This window comes from Nyctereutes procyonoides, unplaced genomic scaffold (assembly GCF_905146905.1).
Source record: "Nyctereutes procyonoides isolate TBG_1078 unplaced genomic scaffold, NYPRO_anot_genome, whole genome shotgun sequence".
NCBI classification, from domain to species: domain Eukaryota; kingdom Metazoa; phylum Chordata; class Mammalia; order Carnivora; family Canidae; genus Nyctereutes; species Nyctereutes procyonoides.
The window spans coordinates 53520767-53538534 of record NW_026575043.1 but is presented as its reverse complement, the minus strand read 5'-3'; the positions used below and the strand labels follow the sequence as shown (position 1 = coordinate 53538534).

Genomic DNA, 17768 nt, shown 5'->3' with positions numbered 1-17768 from the left:
TGTTAAGCCATTAGTAGCTTGAAATCAGCCATGGCAGAAGTATTATACCATGGAAATTGGCAAATACTACAAGTCAGCACCCCTTCCCACCAAACTGGGTGTTGAACATTTGCCAGCACACCACCACTACAACAGCTTTGCCTCTTGCTCGGGATAAAAGCCAAAGTCCCTATAGTAACCAGGAAGACCCTACATATCCTGGCCACTGCTACAACTTGCCCTTCTGCACTCATTCCATTCCTTGAACATGTCAAACGTGCTCCAACTTCTGACAGGGCATTTGCACTTGCTATTTGCTCACTACTACCCCCAGACCCCCAGACCCAGGTCTGGAACATTCCTCTAAATATCTGCAAAGCTGTTCCCTCACTCACTTCCTTCTCTGCTCAAATCTCAGTGTAGTAGTGAGCATTTCCCTGATTTCCTTCCTAAAATATAAACCCTCTCCTCCTCCCTGCCCTTAATCCCTTATCCTGTTTACATTTCTCCCGGTTAAGAATCACCATCTGATGTTTCTAAATGGGCCTGTTTGTTTGTTTATTGTCTGTCTTTCCTCTTCCCCTAAAGAGTAAGCTCTAATGAAGGTAGGGGCTTTTTCTATTTAGATCCCTGCTACATTTCGGGCACTGAAAAAACAAACAAACAAACAAACAAACAAACAATCCCCAACACTGTCTTGGGGAGAGGTCTGGGGCTGGCATGGACAGGTTACCTGGGCCATTTTCATCATTCTCATTGTCATACTCTATCTGTAGATGCAAGATACATTTTTTTAAATATTTATTTTTATTTATTTATGATAGACACACACACAGAGAGAGAGAGAGAGAGAGAGGCAGAGACACAGGCAGAGGGAGAAGCAGGCTCCATGCCGGGAGCCCGATGCGGGACTCGATCCCAGACTACAGGATCGCGCCCTGGGCCAAAGGCAGGCGCGAAACCGCTGAGCCACCCAGGGATCCCCACAAGAAACATTTTGAAGAAGGAGTCATCAGGACTTGATGAGTGAGACCGTTTTGCGTTTGGGGGCCTGGGAGACAAAGATGGGGCCCTGAGGAGCTAGAAAAATTGGGAGCAGAAGTTTGGAAGGGAGGACAAAGAGCTCAGTTTTAAACTCGCTTAATTCTCGCTCCTGTCACTGGGATAGACAGCGGACAAAGGGTGTCTCTGCCTTCCCATGATCCATGTCCTCTCTGCCAGGTGATAGTACCCTGGTTTTCCATTGGAGAGCTCATTCCTTCTCACACTGTATGCAGTCTTGGTGGGACTGCCAGGTCAGAGAAGGCTGCTCTCTCCCTCCCAGGAATCTGGGAGAGTCACATGTGGATGGGAGATGGTGGGAACTAGGTCATGCCAATCAGGGGGTTGCTAAAGATCCTGCAGTCAGGACCCCCAGTACTTCCTTGGCTGCTGTACTTTCTGAGGCCCATTCTTCAGCTCTTCCTTCACCATTTTGCTTTAGCCATGGACAGTGTCTGTTGCTTGCCATCAAAGAACCCTAGCTGAGAATACTCTAGGCATCTGATAATGAACGATCTAGGGGGTTCCAGGGAGGCCTCAGGGATGGAGATATAGATGCAAGGGAGAAGTGGCTATCCGAAGCCACAGGAGATATTCAGTTCTCAAAACCAGAGTAAATGGAGAGAAGGGTAAGACTGAGAGAAACATCTCCAGTGACTATGAGCCAGGAAGAGAGGCAAATCAGATCAGATGCTAAGGCTGCTGGGTTCCTAGGCCAGGCAAAATGGGTCTCAGTCAGAAGCCTCTGGGAGTTGACAGCTGAGAGGAGGAGGGCATTATTTTGCATCTCTTTATTTCCCACCACTTTCTGCTCCCAAGTCAATCTTATGGATTCCCTTAAGGGTTTTCCTGAAGATAACGTTTTAGGGACAGCTAAGGGAGCTTCCTTGGCTCCTCTTAGGATGAAGGATCATTGCCCCGTGACCACAGGAAAAACATGAACAAAGTATTTCACGAACACACTTCTCCCCATTGTCCCCCAAAGCTCTCAGGCATAAATCAAAATGCCTGAATTCTTCAGAGATTGCGGCTGGAAATGCAACGTTATATGAAATGTTTCCAATTTGCTTTCAGCCAAATTACCTCTTTTGCTTTAAAGGGCAAACTTGTTTTCTTTGATTATGATGACGCCCATCAGTTTTTGACAGCTCATTTGGGTGAACACGAAAAAGCCGATGGAACAAGGATTGGGGGAAATGCATTTGACTCTGATGACAAAAATCACTGGAGAATCTCTTTTCCTTGAATCCTGATACGATCGTTTCATGTCCTTTTTAATGCCACCAACCTTAATATTTAAATCATTTCCAGCTTAAGCCTCTCCTTTTAAAATCCCTGCCCTGAGAGTGAAGCAAGATTGTTAATGGATGGGGAACTTTAATTGGATCTTCCCTTTATTTGTCATTAATTCTGCTGATGAACTTTATAAATGGAAATATATCTTTATCATGCAAATTACACCTCGTCTTCATTCAAATGGGCTTGTTGGATATTTTATTACTTTCACTCTCAGAACATTTTGAAAAAAAAAAGGTTTCAGAGAAATTATATATATTTTTTTGCCTTGGGAGAAAAAGAGGAAGAAAACCCAACCCTTGCAAATACCCCACAAATCTAACAATGGTAGGTGGAATAGTTGGGGGGGGGCGGTAAACAAAACTGTGTGTATTGGGGGGGTGGAAATCTCATTTTATTTGATTTTATTTTGGGGGGGAATCTCATTTTAAAGATCGCCATTTTAATATTGGCTAACCCTTGAGAACTAACTCCATACCAAACACTGTTCTGAATGCTATGTGAGAATTAACTCCTTCATTCCTTACAACAACCTTATGAGATAGTTGCTTTTATTAGCTCTATTTACAAAGAAAGGGAGGCAGAGGGAGGTTAGATGCTTTCAGGAGTTCACAGCTCCTAAGTGGCCCAGAGGTGTCTCAGCCCACGCAGGCTTTCTGGGGAGCCTGTTCCCTGTAGCTGCTGCTCTGTCTGGTCTCACCATTTTCAGATCGACTTTTACAGTGGACCAGGCACAGTGATTCTTTGCTGGTCCAGTTTCAATAAATCCTGCTAAGCAGTGACCCAAGAGGACAGACGTGTTCAAGATTCAGTTCCTAGAGCATTCAATCTACTTAGTAACTACAAATATGAATATTCGTATTTGTAATTTTATATACATGTATACGCCCACTGGTAGTGTTCCTGGGTATACCCAGGATTAGACACAGTTTGCAACCATAGGGCTGTCACCCTGTCCCTTTCACTTAGCGTAAGAGAGCTTATCAGAATGCAGGTTAGTGAGTGGCTGAATTATTTTATTTGAGGGTAAGCCTTGAATCATCTCTCATTGACTTTTATGTTTTTGAGTCAATTATTACATACTTTGGAGCCTATTTTAAACTAATTACCGAGACACACCTCATAACTGATCATGACACAGGGATCGTTGGGCACATGGGTTCTGGGTCAGGAAGGAAGCCTCCATGAGGATTGGTTCTAATTTAGGATTGTCTAAATTCCTCTCACTAGCATGCCACCTTTGGGATTTCTGCCAAGTCTAAAGACCAAGCTGTACTATTATTAACTCAACTTTTTTTTTTCTGAAGTACACTTTCATTCTTAAGTACTTTTCATTAAAAAGTATCTCCACTGCAACTGAAAAATCTGTATCATTTTCCTTATATAGAAGGTAATAATGTCTATAGCCTGAAATTATTTTACTCTAGCTGGGTGCTATTGCCCAGGGGCAATGAGTGCAAGCCCAGATCTCTATTGTTGAAAAGGAAGATTAGCAAGTGGTAGGGAGATGTTACAAACATACTAACAAAAAGACAGAATAGATAAATTACTAATGTCAAGAAGGAAAGAGGGGCCATCACTACTGATCCCATGGGTGTTAAATTACTAATGTCAAGAAGGAAAGAGGGGCCATCACTACTGATCCCATGGGTGTTAAAAGGATAATAAAGGAATATAATGAACTACTCTATGGCTATAAATTTGATAACCTGGATGAAATGGACTAATTCCTTGAAGATACAATCTACCAAAACTCTCATAAGGAGAAATAGATAATCTCGATGGGCCCTTATGTATTAAAGAAATTGATCAGTAGTTAATAACTTCCTGAAACAGGAAACTCTAGGTATAGAAGATTTCACTGGTAAATTTTACCAATTCTCTAACATTTTTTTCCAGAAAATAGAAGCAGAGTGAATATTTCCTAACAAATTCTATGAGGCTAGCATTACTCTGATACCAAAATAGACAAAATACACTATAAGAAAGGAAAGCTACGGACCAATCAATATCTTTCATAAACATAGATGCAAAAACCCTCAAATTGGATCCAACAAGGTATAAAAAGAATTATAGCCCATGACCAAGTGGGATTTCTTCCATGTCTGCAAGGCTAGTTCAACATTCAAAAATCAATTAATGTAATCCATTACATCAACAAAAAGAAAAATCATATCAATAGATGCAAAGAAGCATTTGACAAACTCTTAAACTGTTCATGATTTTTTAAAAAACAACAACAAAACAAACTTCTCAGCAAGTGAGGAATATAGTGGTATTACCTCAACTTGATAAAGAACATCTACAAAAACCCTATAGCTAGCATCATACTTAATTGTGAGAAACTAGAAGTTTATTCCCTAAGAGCAGGAATAAGGCAAGAATGTAACCTCTTATCCTTCCTGTTTAACAATCATAGTGAAGTCCTAGCTTGTGGAACAAGACAAGAAGAGGAAGTAAAATGTATAGATTAGAAAAGAAGAGATAAAACTATCTTTATTCACAGATGACAGGATTATTTATGTAGAAAATCCCGAAGAACCAATATACACACTTCTAGACTTACAAAATTATAGCAAAGTTACAGGATATAAGGCTACTATAGAAAAGACTTACTAACACCAAACTGAAACTTTCTCATTGATGTAATTAGAATTCAGAGAGTCCTGAAAGGGGCTTTCAGCATAGGCTTCTCATTACAGGAATCGATGTAAATAGGATTAGTGCCATGTGTGTACCTCTCTTCCTAAAGCAGGTATCACTGAACCAAAAAAATGAGCTAAACACATCCTCTCTAATACCAGCCCTCTGTCTAAAATTCAGAGTAAATGTATTCCTAGACAACTTAGTATTTCCTGCATGATTTTTAGCTTCGATTGAGATTTTTTTCTGCCTTCCTAGCTCCAGTCTTGGTACTTCCATGACTAGACAAAAAAGGCTGCTTGCAGCTTAGATGTAGAGAGCTAAGAAAGAATGGTGTAAGGTGAGAAATATGCTTGGAGGTAGAGATGGCAAAAATAAGTTTCCACAAGAGATGGAGGTCATGGTCTTCGTTTTTATTTTCCACCCTAGTGGAAAATTTGCAATTCTGGCTGAATTCAACATGGCTGAATCAAACCATGTTGTGGACTCCATAATTTGCAGAACTGATTTCATGTACTTTTGACAGCTCTGTCACATTTCTGAGATACACAATTCCCACTGAGGCCAGGCCCCCAGGACCTAGCACTAACACTAACCTAACCTAACCCTCCCTGCTTCACTCCCTGAGGTCCTACTTGGGACTCAAAGAAGTCTTTGATGGTGAGGGGATTCCTAGTCACTTAGTTCTGATTTCACTACCTACTTGCTGGGTTGATACACAGAGGTTTTGCCTTTGAAGCAGGAGGAATTTTTCCTTTTAGCCTCAGAAGATCCCACTGGTCTGGAAAACATGCAAATAGCTTTCTTCAGAAGAACTCTGGGTGCTTTATCTGAGCCTTCTAAGTCTAGAGCAGAGAGAGTGAGAGGCTAGAAAGAGGTAGAAAATCCATGACGAAGACTGCTATCCCAAAACATGATGGCATAGCAGGCACTCAACAAATCACTGTTGAATGAATGAAGAGATAGCAAATCCAGCTTTAACGAGAGGACCATTACCTCGTACAGAGATGTCAGCATAATAGGTTAATGTTATTTCAAAAAATACATTATGTGCTGAATTAGAACCGGACAATAGGGCCATATTTTTTAAATAATTTTTTTTTAAATTTTATTTATGATAGTCACACAGAGAGAGAGAGAGAGAGGCAGAGACATAGGCAGAGGGAGAAGCAGGCTCCATGCACCGGGAGCCCGACGTGGGATTCGATCCCGGGTCTCCAGGATCGCGCCCTGGGCCAAAGGCAAGCGCTAAACCGCTGCGCCACCCAGGGATCCCTATAGTGCCATATTTTAATAATGAAAACGGTAGGCCAAGATTTGGCCTATGGATTGTTTCCCATCCCTGTACTCAGGGCTTGGAATTTTTAAACAAAAAGATCTAAATCGAATTTGGTTTTTTCTTTTTCATCTTTTTCCCCCCTATTGCCACTTACGAACTATTACCCAATCCTCTCTTGTCCTTTTTGAGAACCTATGTTTTGTGGATTATATTTGGTTTGCAAAAGATTCCCAGGCTGGAGCTGTAGCAGTGAATGCTGGAGGTATTAACAGACAGGATCTCATCTGTGGTGATGACTCCATGGCTGGGGGCTCCAATGTTACCCTGTACTTTGGAGACAGAGGACACAGAATAATGATGGAGGCTGGGAGGGAATGTGCTCCTGGGGACAGATTTCTAAACTTCTGGTTCTGATGAACATTCTCTACTGGACACTGGCTACAGTTATGGTCCTGGGCAAATTCACTTGGCCTTCTGGGCCTTCATCTCCTCCGTCTCTGAAGTAGAAAAGAAAAACACAAGTCTACTGTATAAAGTTTGTGGGTTTTAGTGTCAGGCAGATTTGGAGTTCAATCCTCACTGTGTGGCTTTCGGCAAGTCAATCAACCTCTCCAAGCATTGGCTTCCTTGTCTGTAAAATGGGGACAGTGATGGAACCACACTCAATAGAACTGTCATTGAGTATGAAATGAAATCTTGCCTCAATAATGTTTAGCTTTTATGACTTTTATTATGACTTCAAAAATCATATAGTTTAGTATTAACATTTGAACATTTACTTCTTAAAATAGGAGATGTAGTTTTCCTCAATATATACGTTTTTGTGCAGAAATGTTTATAAAGTGCCAAAATTGAACCTCTTTTAACTTTTTTACTACTTGTTTTTAATTTGACTAGTTTGTACATTATTTTCATATTTCTGCAGCTGATGGAGGAGGACTAGAGCCCCTTAAATGTCTCCTTTTCCAGTCTCCTCCTCCTTACAAATCAAGTCACCACAATTTTTAATTCCTCTTTTGGTTATGGCATAGTTTTAGGCGTGTTTATCTCTTTTTTTTTTTTTCTTTTTAGGAGTGTTTATTTCTGGTTCTACCCGACTGTGGGTAGCATCCCTGTGGTTGTTTGAGACAGAAGGAAGAATTTCCTAGTGGTGCCTTTAGAGTCTTCTAAAATAAACTTCCCCCACTTAAGAAAATATTTAAATCATAATCTTATCAAATGCAAAACACTGGCTTTTCCTGACTGCTTGACTACGTTGAGTAAGTGTCTTTTTTTAAACCAAGGATTGTGACCCTTTAGTGAATGGTTAATTTGTTATTTAAAAATAAATGCAACAGAATAAAAAATATTAGAGTCCATCACATGTGGTTAAGTATTCATGTGTAAGTAAACACACTAGGTTGAGAAGGAAAATGTATTTCTTTGTCTGGCTTGTGGTTAAAGAAACAATCTGGGATATTTGGGTGGCTCAGCAGTTGAGAGTCTGCCTTTGGCTCAGGTCATGATCCCGGAGACCCGGGATCAAGTCCCACATCCGGCTCCCTACACGGAGCCTGCTTCTCCCTCTGCCTATGTCTCTGCCTCTCTCTCTCTCTGTCTCTCATGAATAAATAAATAAAATCTTAAAAAAAAGAAAGAAAGAAACAATCTGTGTTTGAAAGCCCCATGTTAAAGGCATTCAATTGGTCATGGAGTATAATCTGCTATTATTTGAAATCTGAGGTCAAAGATGCTCTGTATTTTCCTCCGATACTCTATATTTCAAATGATCTTGATTTGCAATCATGTTTGCTTTCAGTCCCACTAACTAGGGCCAGAAGGGAAAGGTAGAGGTATGTGTGTGTGTGGATGTGTATGTGTGTACCATTCGCTTTGTGTGAAAATATCAGTCTGGGGATGCCTAGCTGCCTCAATAGGAGGAACATGCAGCTCTTGATCTCAAGGTTGTAAGTTTGAGCCCTATGTTGGGTGTAGAGAGTACTTAAAACTTTAAAAAAGAAGAAAAATAATAAAAATAAAAAACAAGAAGAAAAAGAAAATATCAGTGTAGGACAGGGTATCTCAAGCTCTGCCCTAGTGACATTTTGGGGCAGATCATTCTTTGTTGTGGGGGCCCTCCTGTGTGTTCTAGGATGTTTAGTAGTAGCATCCCTGGCCTCTACCCATTTGACACTAGTAGCACATTTCTCCCACCACCAGTTCTGACCAGTAGGAGACAAAATGCCCCCAGATATTGCCAAATATCCCTGTGGGGTGGGAGTGGCAGGTCAGGGGATGCCCCTGGTGGAAAATCACAGGTCTAGACCACAGTGGCCCTGCCCCTCTATGAAACTCCTGGCTTCCCCATCCCAAGACCAGTGCTCCATCCAGGTTCAAAGGAAAGTTTGTTCCTGGCTAGCTCAGCTCTGTCGGACAAGCTGAGATCTGTGCCACATAAAGCTGCCATCAGTTACAGAATCAAGATCAGGTTCACAATCTGGGTGTTAGGAGACCCAGGGGCATGACTCTCCCCTGCTGGGGCTCTTGAAATAAGTCTGGGCAAGCCCCTTATCTCTCTGGCACCTGGGAATACAACACCTGTCCTAGCCACATCAAAAGGCAGCTGGGTGGAAGAGGGCTGATTTACTAGATGGGAAAGCCCTTTTGAGAGTTAAAAGCCCTCTTCAAAGGGGAGTGATAATTATTATATGTTGCGGCATAAATCCGGTGGTGCCTCATTGTCTTGAGCTCTTGTCTCCTAGGGAAAAAAGTGTGGGGGTGAATTTAGCACTTGAGCAGAGAAGACTCACCCCTCTAATTCAATTTTTCACCATAAATGGAGTGAAGACCCAAGCTACAGTGACGGCATTTATGTCTGACCATGTATGCCTAGAATGTTCCTGAGGGATGCCTTGCACAAGGCTGGGGCAGAGTTCTGTCTGGGATGCCTGGGCAGCCTCTTTAGCCTAGAGGTCGGGGGATTGATGCTGGGATTCTGTCGCCTCTGTTACCACTGTTTCCAATCTAAGGTCATTTGGGGCTTTCTGGGGGTAGGGTGGAGTCTGGGAAAGGGAATGGTGGGGTGGATTCTTGCTTTCTACTAACTACTTGGGTATATTCAGATGAGGCATGAACAGTGACCTCAGACCTCGCCTTCTCATGCTTGCCTTTCCTGCCATTGTCACTACTTTGCCTTTTGTCCTGACTTGGCCTGGTTATCCAGCTATGATTCTATTGTCACTTCCTCTCAACCACTTACAGGAGTCCCAGGGATTAAGGAAATCATCCTGATTTGACTGGTTAGAAAATTCAGCCACAAGGCACATGGGTGGCTCAGCCAGTTAAGTGTCTGGCTCTTGGTTTAAGCACAGGTGGTGATATCAGGGTTGAGAGATTAAGCCCTGAGTTGGGCTCCGTGATCAGCATGGAGTCTGCTTGAGATTCTCTCTCCCTCTCCTGCTGCCCTTCTTCATGCTCACTCAGTCTCTCTCTCTCTCTCTCTCAAATAAATAAACAAATCTTTAAGAAAGAAAGTCCTGCCACAACAGCTTCCCTCATTGCTCAAGAGGAGGAATCAAAGGCTTGGGTTGGGGGTGGTGGGAGTTTTAAGCAGGGAGTGAGTGACAAGACTAGACCTACAGCCTGGGAAATTGTGGTAAAATGGTTGGTGGGTGCAATTGACAAGAGGAGCAGGTTTGGAAGGCTGTCACGGTGTCCAGGGAACAGATGAGGGTTGCCTTAACAAGAGAGAAAGCAGTGGGTGGACTCCAGAAACATAAAGAATGCAGAATCAATGGGACAAAGTGAAGGATTGGATATGGGAGATGGGGGAGGAGAAGTGAGGGATGATGTCTAGTGTGCTGGCTCAGGTTGCTGGATGGATTGTTTTGGTGTTTACTCAAAGGGTGAACCTTATAAGACAAGCAGAGGTTGAGGGGCTTGGGGTGTTTATTGATGGTAGAACTTGCTATCTATTTGCCAAGACTTGTAAACTGTGGGGTTGTGTGTGCCTGGAGGGAGCACCTCTTCCTAATTCACACCAAGGCGCTATATATGTGTAGACTACCAGCCACTTGAATGGGACATCTATGAGATGTGCAGGTGTGGTTGGGTATCTGGAGTAGACTTCAAGACACAGAAATATGAGAGCTGTTACTTTACAGATGGTGACTAAAGCCATGATGGGGGCAGGGACACACAGAGTGAGAAGGATGAAGCCCCTTCACTCCTGTGATGACATTCCTTCTCATTGGCTTCAACCTATCTGACCAGCCGACCTCAAAGCCCTCCTGTTCTCACTGTGCTGTCGCCACACTGGTCTCTAAAGTGTTCAAAGCATCAGGATCTTCCCACAAAATGTTCCTTTTGCCAGAAACCAATTCCCAACTCCTAGATTAGCTAATTCTCAACCTTCAAGTCTCAGCTCAGTGGCAGCCTCTCCCCAGATTGAAAAAAAAAGTGCACTATGGGGGTGCCTGGGTCCATAAAGCCTCTGCCTTCAGCTCAAGTCATGATCCCAGGGTCCTGGGATTGAGCCCCAAGTTAGGTTCTTTGCCCAGCAGGGAGCCTGCTTCTCCCTCTTCCTCTGCCCCTCCTCCTGCTCATGCTTTCTCTCTCAAATAAATAAATTAAAAATTCTTTTTTTTTAAGTGCACCATAATCTCGGAAAACCCTCTGCACCTTTTCTGCATGGTACTGATCTGATGGGTGTACTTTTTTTTTTTTTACAGCTCTATTGAGGTATAATCTACAAACCATAAAATTTACCCATTGTAAGTGTACAACTCAATGACTTTTTTGGTAAATGTTCAAAGTTATGCCACATCACCACAAAATTTCTGTCACTCCCCAAAATTCCCACGAGCTAACTGGCAAAGTATTTCCATTCCCAGATTTAACTTTTCTGGATAAATCATATAAATGAAATCATATAAATGGAATTATACAGTATGTAATCTTTTGCATCTGACTTAGCACAGTAATTTTTAAGCAGGGATGACTCTGGCCTCCAGGAGACATTTGACAATAATTTTGGAGATATATTTGGTTGTCACAACTAGGAGGGGTACTACTGGCATTTAGTGGATAGAGGCTGGGAATAACACTAGCACAGAATGGGCCCCTATAACAAACAATTATCCAACTCAAAAGGTACCAACGTTGAGAAATCCCGACTTTGCATGATATTTTTGAGGTTCATCCATGTTGTAGTGTATATTGTCATTTCGATCCACTATTCTACTTTCTGTCTCTATGATTTGGCTATTCTAGGTATCTTATATAAATGGAATCACACATATTTGTCCTTTTGTAACTGACTTATATTCACCTAGCATTATGTCTTCATGGTCTTCAATTCTTGTAGCATTTATCAGAATTTCATTCCTTTTAAAGACTGAATCTAATTCCGTTGTGTGTTTACTACAATTTGTTTATCCATTCATCCATTGATGGACTAGAGCTGCTTTTTTTAAAAAATTTTCTTTTGGTTTTATTTATTTATTCATGAGAGAGAGAGAGGCAGAGGGAGAAGCAGGCTCCATGCAGGGAGCCCGATGTGGGACCAATCCCAGGACTCCAGGGCCGAAGGCAGACACTCATCCGCTAAGCCACCCAGCGTCCCTAGAGCTGCTTTTTAAGGAAAGGATTGGTTGACCTCCATGCTGCACCATTCTGGAGATGAATCTCTGCAGGTGTAATTTTACATATATCTATATATTTCTGGATTAATGACTACCTCCCCCATTAGACAGCTCCATGAGTGGAAAAATGAAGGTTTTGTTGTTGTTGTTGTTGCTTGCTTTACCCCAGCCTCCAGGAGTAGGCACTCAGTGAATCCTTGTTGAATGTATGAATATTTAAGGTACGGAAAGAGATGACTCCCCCTGATCCATTTTAAGCAGGAAGATTCAAGGGCAAATGTGCCGTAGGAAGAAAAAGAATTGCCGGTATTTACTGATCACTGATATGTCGTTCAGCTCCATGCCAAGCTTCTTGATGTCTTGCCTCATTTAATCCTTACAACAAACCTTTTGAATGAAGTCTGTACGACGAAATCACATGCTAAGGCCAAGAATGGGAGTTCAGTTCTAAGGCTGTTAGCACAAGGCAAAAACTGGTAATAATCGAAATGACCTAATCTGAACATTCACTCAAGTGAGATGCCTTTCGTCGCATGCTCATCCTGGAATTCATGGCCTTTGGGTGGAATGGTAGGGAACTTATAAACTACCCTCTCATCCCCATCGCCTCTGTTTGACTTGAAATTAGCTAACTAGGATGAGACTCCACCTGGCTAGTATCCTCCACGCTTTAAGGATGAAGTGGTAATGGAAGGGCGGAATAGGGGCAGGGACCCACAAGATGCCAGGCGTTCTGGCAAGGAGTTGAGAGGGAGTTCTGCACCGAGGCAGGAGCTGGAGAGCACGGTTCTGGGGCAGGGGCGGGCCCGCGGTGAGGGCTGCTGATTCCTCGGGCAGCCAAAGGATAGCAGGCTGGACCCCCTGCACATCTCCCGCTCATTCCCGGCCCTTCTCCCCACGCGGCCAAACTCACCTGCTCCGAGGGCACCAGATTTCTCCGAGCCGTTTCCTCCGCTGTGCCTGCGTTGCTAGGTTACCCGCCAATCACGGGGGGGAGGGACTCGGTATCTGACGGACTTTCCTTTTCACCATTCAATTTCTTGTTCCGTTCAGTTCGCCCCACCTCCTGAGGCTTGACCAATCAGAAGCACCGCCTCTCGGGCCCTCCAACCAATCGAAAGACCCAGGACTCTCTCTGGGTTGGGCTGAACGAGTAAGGCGGGGAGGGTGGGAGGGGAAAGGGGGCGGAGCTTCCTTGTCCCGCCCCTTCCCAAGGACGGGGGCAGGGAGTCCCGCATCAGCAGCGGGAGAGAACTGGGGGAAGGACGTGACGCTTGGCCAATCACAGCTCATCATGCACCCTCGCTAGCCAATAGGCCGTGGCAAAGGGGAAACGGGGCGGGGCCGACGGGGTGGAAGGGACGGTAGGCGGCGGATGGGAGAGCTGGCGCAGCTGCCGTGGTGGCAGCGGCTGAAGTGGCGGCGCCTGCGGTGGCTGCAACAGCCTCGAGCTCGGGGCTTTGGCGGCGGCGCCCGCGGGCTGGGCTGCGCGGTGCGGACCCCGGCGCGCGGTCCAGGTTGCTGGGGCGGCGCGTGTAAGAATCCGAGGGGTGCGAGCGACGGCCTGGCCGAGAGGGCAGGGGTCAGGGGTCAGAGGGCGCGGAGTGAGGGTTCGCGCTGCGCCCTGGGCTGGGGGAGGCGGGCAGAGCGGGACCGGACCGGCTGCGGGAGTCCTCGCCGCGCTTTCCTCCCTCCGGCCCGGGCCGGGGCTTGACGCGCCCTCTCCTGGCCCCCGGCTTACCGGGGCGACCCCCGCGCGGGGCCGGGACCCGGGACCCGGGACCCGGGACCCGGGACCCGGGCGGGGAGCACGTGGAGCTGGAGCCCGTGGAGCTGGAGCCCGCCCCGCACCCCGTCGGCTGCTCAGCTCCCGGGCGCCCGCGGGGACTCGTACCCGCACCCGGGGCAGGGATGGCTGCTGGCCCGCTTTCCTGGGACCTGTCCCCACGGGTGACCCTTCCCTTCTGGGTGCCCTGCAGAGGAAGAAGCCGAGCCCGCCGGAGGAGCCCTGGGCTGGGACTCAGGAGTCCTGCACTGTGTGACCTTGGGCAAGTCCCTTCTCCACTCTGGGCCTCACTTTTTCCCTCTCTGCAAAATGATGGGCTTGAATTGAAATCAGGGGCCTGGTTCTGCTAGGAGCTAGAGGGTAATGGTTAAGTGGGGAGGGCCGCTGATCTCAGACTGCCCACGGTGAGCTCTAGGCTCTACCCGAGCTTGTAAAGGTGGGTTAAGTTAACCCCTCTAAGCCCCACTTGTCCTCATCTGGGAAGTGGGGATATTAGCTAAACAGGATTTCTCAACAGCAGCGATACTGACATTTGAGCTACGTATTTCTATATTGGTGTTAGGTCTCCCCTGTGCATTGTAGGATGGATGTTTAGGGGCATCCCTGCCCTCTGCCTACCAGCACCCCCACCCGCTAGTTATGATAATCAAAAATGTCTCAAAATGTATGCTGCTGGCCTCCCGTGGGGGGAGGGGGCAAAGTCACTCGGGTTGAGATCCACAGAGCTAAGATACTGCATGCATTGCAAACCAACAGTCATGTATTTTTTTTTTTTAGATTTATTTATTTATTTATTAGAGACACAGAGAGAGAAAGAGAGAGAGGCAGAGACACAGGCAGAGGGAGAAGTAGGCTCCATGCAGGGAGCCCGACGTGGGACTCGATTCCGGGTCTCCGGGATCGCGCCCTGGGCCAAAGGCAGATGCTCAACCGCTGAGCCACCCAGGGGTCCCCCAACAGTCATGTATTAAACATTAAAATAAAAAAAAAACCTTCTAGCCATTATAATAACATTGGTAACATTTAGAAACCTTCTTGATGGAGTTGAGAAGGTGGATAGATTCTCTCGCCTATAAAAAAAGCAGGAGAGGATGACAAGATGTTCATTGTCAAAGTGGAGTGAAGGCTACAAGGAAGTTCATTTACATATTCTATTTTTGAGTATGTTTGAAAATATCTGTGGTAAGAAGTTAAACCGAAAAGAGAGCAAATAAAACATTTAATTCTTAAGACAGCCGGATGGTAGCGTCTCATTTGGGATTTCCTCTTTTGTCTCCCCGCTATTGAGATTGCAAAGGAAAATTAATCTCCAGACCTGGGGGAAACTTGAAAAGTCTTACAGGAAGTTGGCTGGGCAGAGAGCTACAGGCTTAGCAAACTGAATGGTGCTCACTTTCGCTGCCTAGTTTTAAGAAGATACTGACGGAAAGGACCTGGCCAGGGTTCCTCTGGTGATGTGCAAAAAGAAGCAAATTGCCAGGTTGCCATTTAGTGGGTGAATTTGGAGGCCGACTTGATTGAGCCCAGAAGGCCTCAGTTTGAGGAAGGAACCTGCTGCTCTTTCCGAGTTCAAAGGTCTGCTGTCAGATCTGCTGAGTCTTTGCTTTTGGTCCTACTCAGCGGAAATGGGAATGTGTATAAATAGGAACTGTAACAGGCGAGTTCTGAGTGTTTTAAAGTTGGGAGTCCAGGATGAGTGCCTTTGTTGTGTGACTGGGCAGCATTTAAAAAAATACTCTTCTCCTTCCTCTAAAACACCTAAATCTAGGAGAATAGTGCCTATATGAGAATGATAGGGGCATGTGTAGGTAACCTGGCATGCCAACGCTGCACGTCGTTGAAGCTAGATGCTCTGTAAATACCCAGGATGGGTCTTGGAGAAAATGTAGTGTAGTGGATAGGATAACAGGTCTGGAGCCAGACAATGAAGTTCAAAGTTTGGCTTTCCAGTTGTCAGTTCTTGGGCAAGTTACTTAATCTCTTAGAGCCTAGAATATCCTACTCTGTAGGAGGGGGGGTTAATAATCCTACTTACGAAGTTTCAATCAGTTTTACTTAAAATTTGCTAGAAGAGCCCCTTACATAGTAAGTGTTCATTGAGTATGAACTACTATTATTTTAATGATTGTATTTTTTTAAGTCTTTAAAATCTTCACACACACAAAAAAAATCTTCACAAAACACATAAACCAGGGTAAAGAGGGATAGAGGTGGAACGTATTAGCCATAACCTCAATCTCCAGCCATAATTATGTTTAATTTTCCAGTATTTGTTCTTACAGAGCCCCTCTCCATATTTTAATGCTATTAGTGTAATACTCTTTATTGAGATATAATTCACATACCATAAGGAATCCACCGGTTTAAAGGGTACAATTCAGTAGTTTTTAGTACATTTGCATGGTTATGCAACTATTGCCACTGTCTAATTCCAGAACATTTTCGTCAGTAGTGGTTGTGTTTTGATGATTGTTTTTCTCTTTTTATTCCCCAAACCCTAGAAGATGCTTCTGATGGAGGAGTTTCTGAGAAGCACCTCTGGGCCAGTGGCTTTGAAAGGGAGCTCAAAGCAGAGACTATTTAAAGCTCTGGACATCGCATCCTGAGGGCTACTGTCGAGGAGAGCATGGCTGTGAGTTTAGATGACGACGTTCCCCTCATCCTGACCTTGGACGAGGGTGGCAGTGCCCCACTAGCTCCCTCCAACAGCCTGGGCCAAGAGGAGCTGCCTAGCAGAAGTAAGACTGGGGAGTGGGCACAGCTTTTCTGTTTCAGGGGTGAGTTGTGGGCTTGGTGGTCTCATAGTAGATGCATGTATGCTAATGCCTGACTCTGCATTTGACCCCTTAGTTCTGACACAGAAACTACTGGGAGACTGTGGGGTCCTGATCTTGCATCCCCAGCTTAGGGATGCTTCCAGGGAATGAGTAGCCTGCCCTCCCAGGGCTCTCGCCTCCCTCAGTGCATTATGTCCCTTGGATTTGAGGTCTGCTGGCTTTGTTTGTGGATGCTTGGTGGGGACCTCAGGCAAATCTGCACTTTGGCTAGTTTCCCTGCCCCATTCCTTGTTAAAAAAAGAAACAGATTTCAACACTAGCCTCCTCTGTCCAACCTGAAACCGTTGGCAGGGAAGCAAAGATGATTGCTTCTCCACGCTGGAGCTCAGTCCCTGCACTGCCCAGGACAGGGTGGGAGGGGGCCAGCATTAGTTGTGATCCATTGATCTGAGGGTTTGGGGTTTTGCTTTGTCTTCCTTTTAAAACCAGAGCCTAGCACAAAGTGAGCCCAGGAGAGGTGAGCTTTAAATTTTTTACATTTTAATTGTGTTTCTGGCAGAATAAGAGACCTTACAAAGCTTTCTGGTCCTTGTCCTGGAGCCATTTCCCTCATATGCTCAGGCCTTGGGTTAAGAGAGCTTAAAATAGGGATCCCTGGGTGGCGCAGCGGTTTGGCGCTTGCCTTTGGCCCAGGGCGCGATCCTGGAGACCCGGGATCGAATCCCACGTCGGGCTCCCGGTGCATGGAGCCTGCTTCTCCCTCTGCCTATGTCTCTGCCTCTCTCTCTCTCACTGTGTGACTATCATAAATAAATAAAAAAAAATAAAAAATAAAAATAAAAAAATAAAAATAAAAAAAAAGAGAGCTTAAAATAACTCTCGTTCTGTGGAGGGTCCTAAGATGTCAGGGACTAGCGCTTTAGGATCTCCTCACCAACTGCTTGTTCCATCTGCTGGCCATGCTCCTGAGCCAGGCTGGAGGGGGTACTACTGCCTTCTGGTTCACAAGTGAAGATGCTCGGGTTCAGGGAAAGATGAGCCTGGCACTCCCATCTCCTTTGTCCACAGAGAACAGAGTTGAGTTCTCCCTGCAGAGCAGGTTGCTCAGCAGCCTCCCTTTGAAAGTGATGAAGGACAGCAGTGTCCCTGTGGACAGGAGAGCGGTGGGAGGCCTGGCTTCCTATAAACTGGCTCTCCTTACTTCAGCATGCTCAGCCCACTCTGAGTGGTAGAGCTGGGGAATTCAGGAAGGGTAGATTCTTCCCTAAGCACCATTCAGGGCTGAGAAATCAGAGGCTTTGATTTCAGGCTTACTTCTGAAATGCCCTAGAGCTGGCAAGCCTAGT

At 45.2% G+C, this 17768-nt stretch overlaps 1 protein-coding gene across 3 annotated transcripts in view; it reads left to right on the top strand.

Moving 5' to 3' along the window:
• The first annotated feature begins 13242 nt into the window (after positions 1 to 13242).
• Positions 13243 to 17768, top strand: part of TPCN1 (two pore segment channel 1) — a 64120-nt gene continuing 59594 nt past the window's right edge. For 2 of the 3 annotated variants that reach the window (XM_055322382.1, XM_055322378.1), the window contains exons 1-2: positions 13243 to 13394; positions 16147 to 16383. In XM_055322382.1, coding sequence (XP_055178357.1) covers positions 16272 to 16383 — 112 coding nt within the window. In that variant the 5' untranslated portion in view covers positions 13243 to 13394; positions 16147 to 16271. The remainder of the gene's footprint in view (positions 13395 to 16146; positions 16384 to 17768) is intronic. The other variant, XM_055322379.1, reaches the window with a different exon arrangement.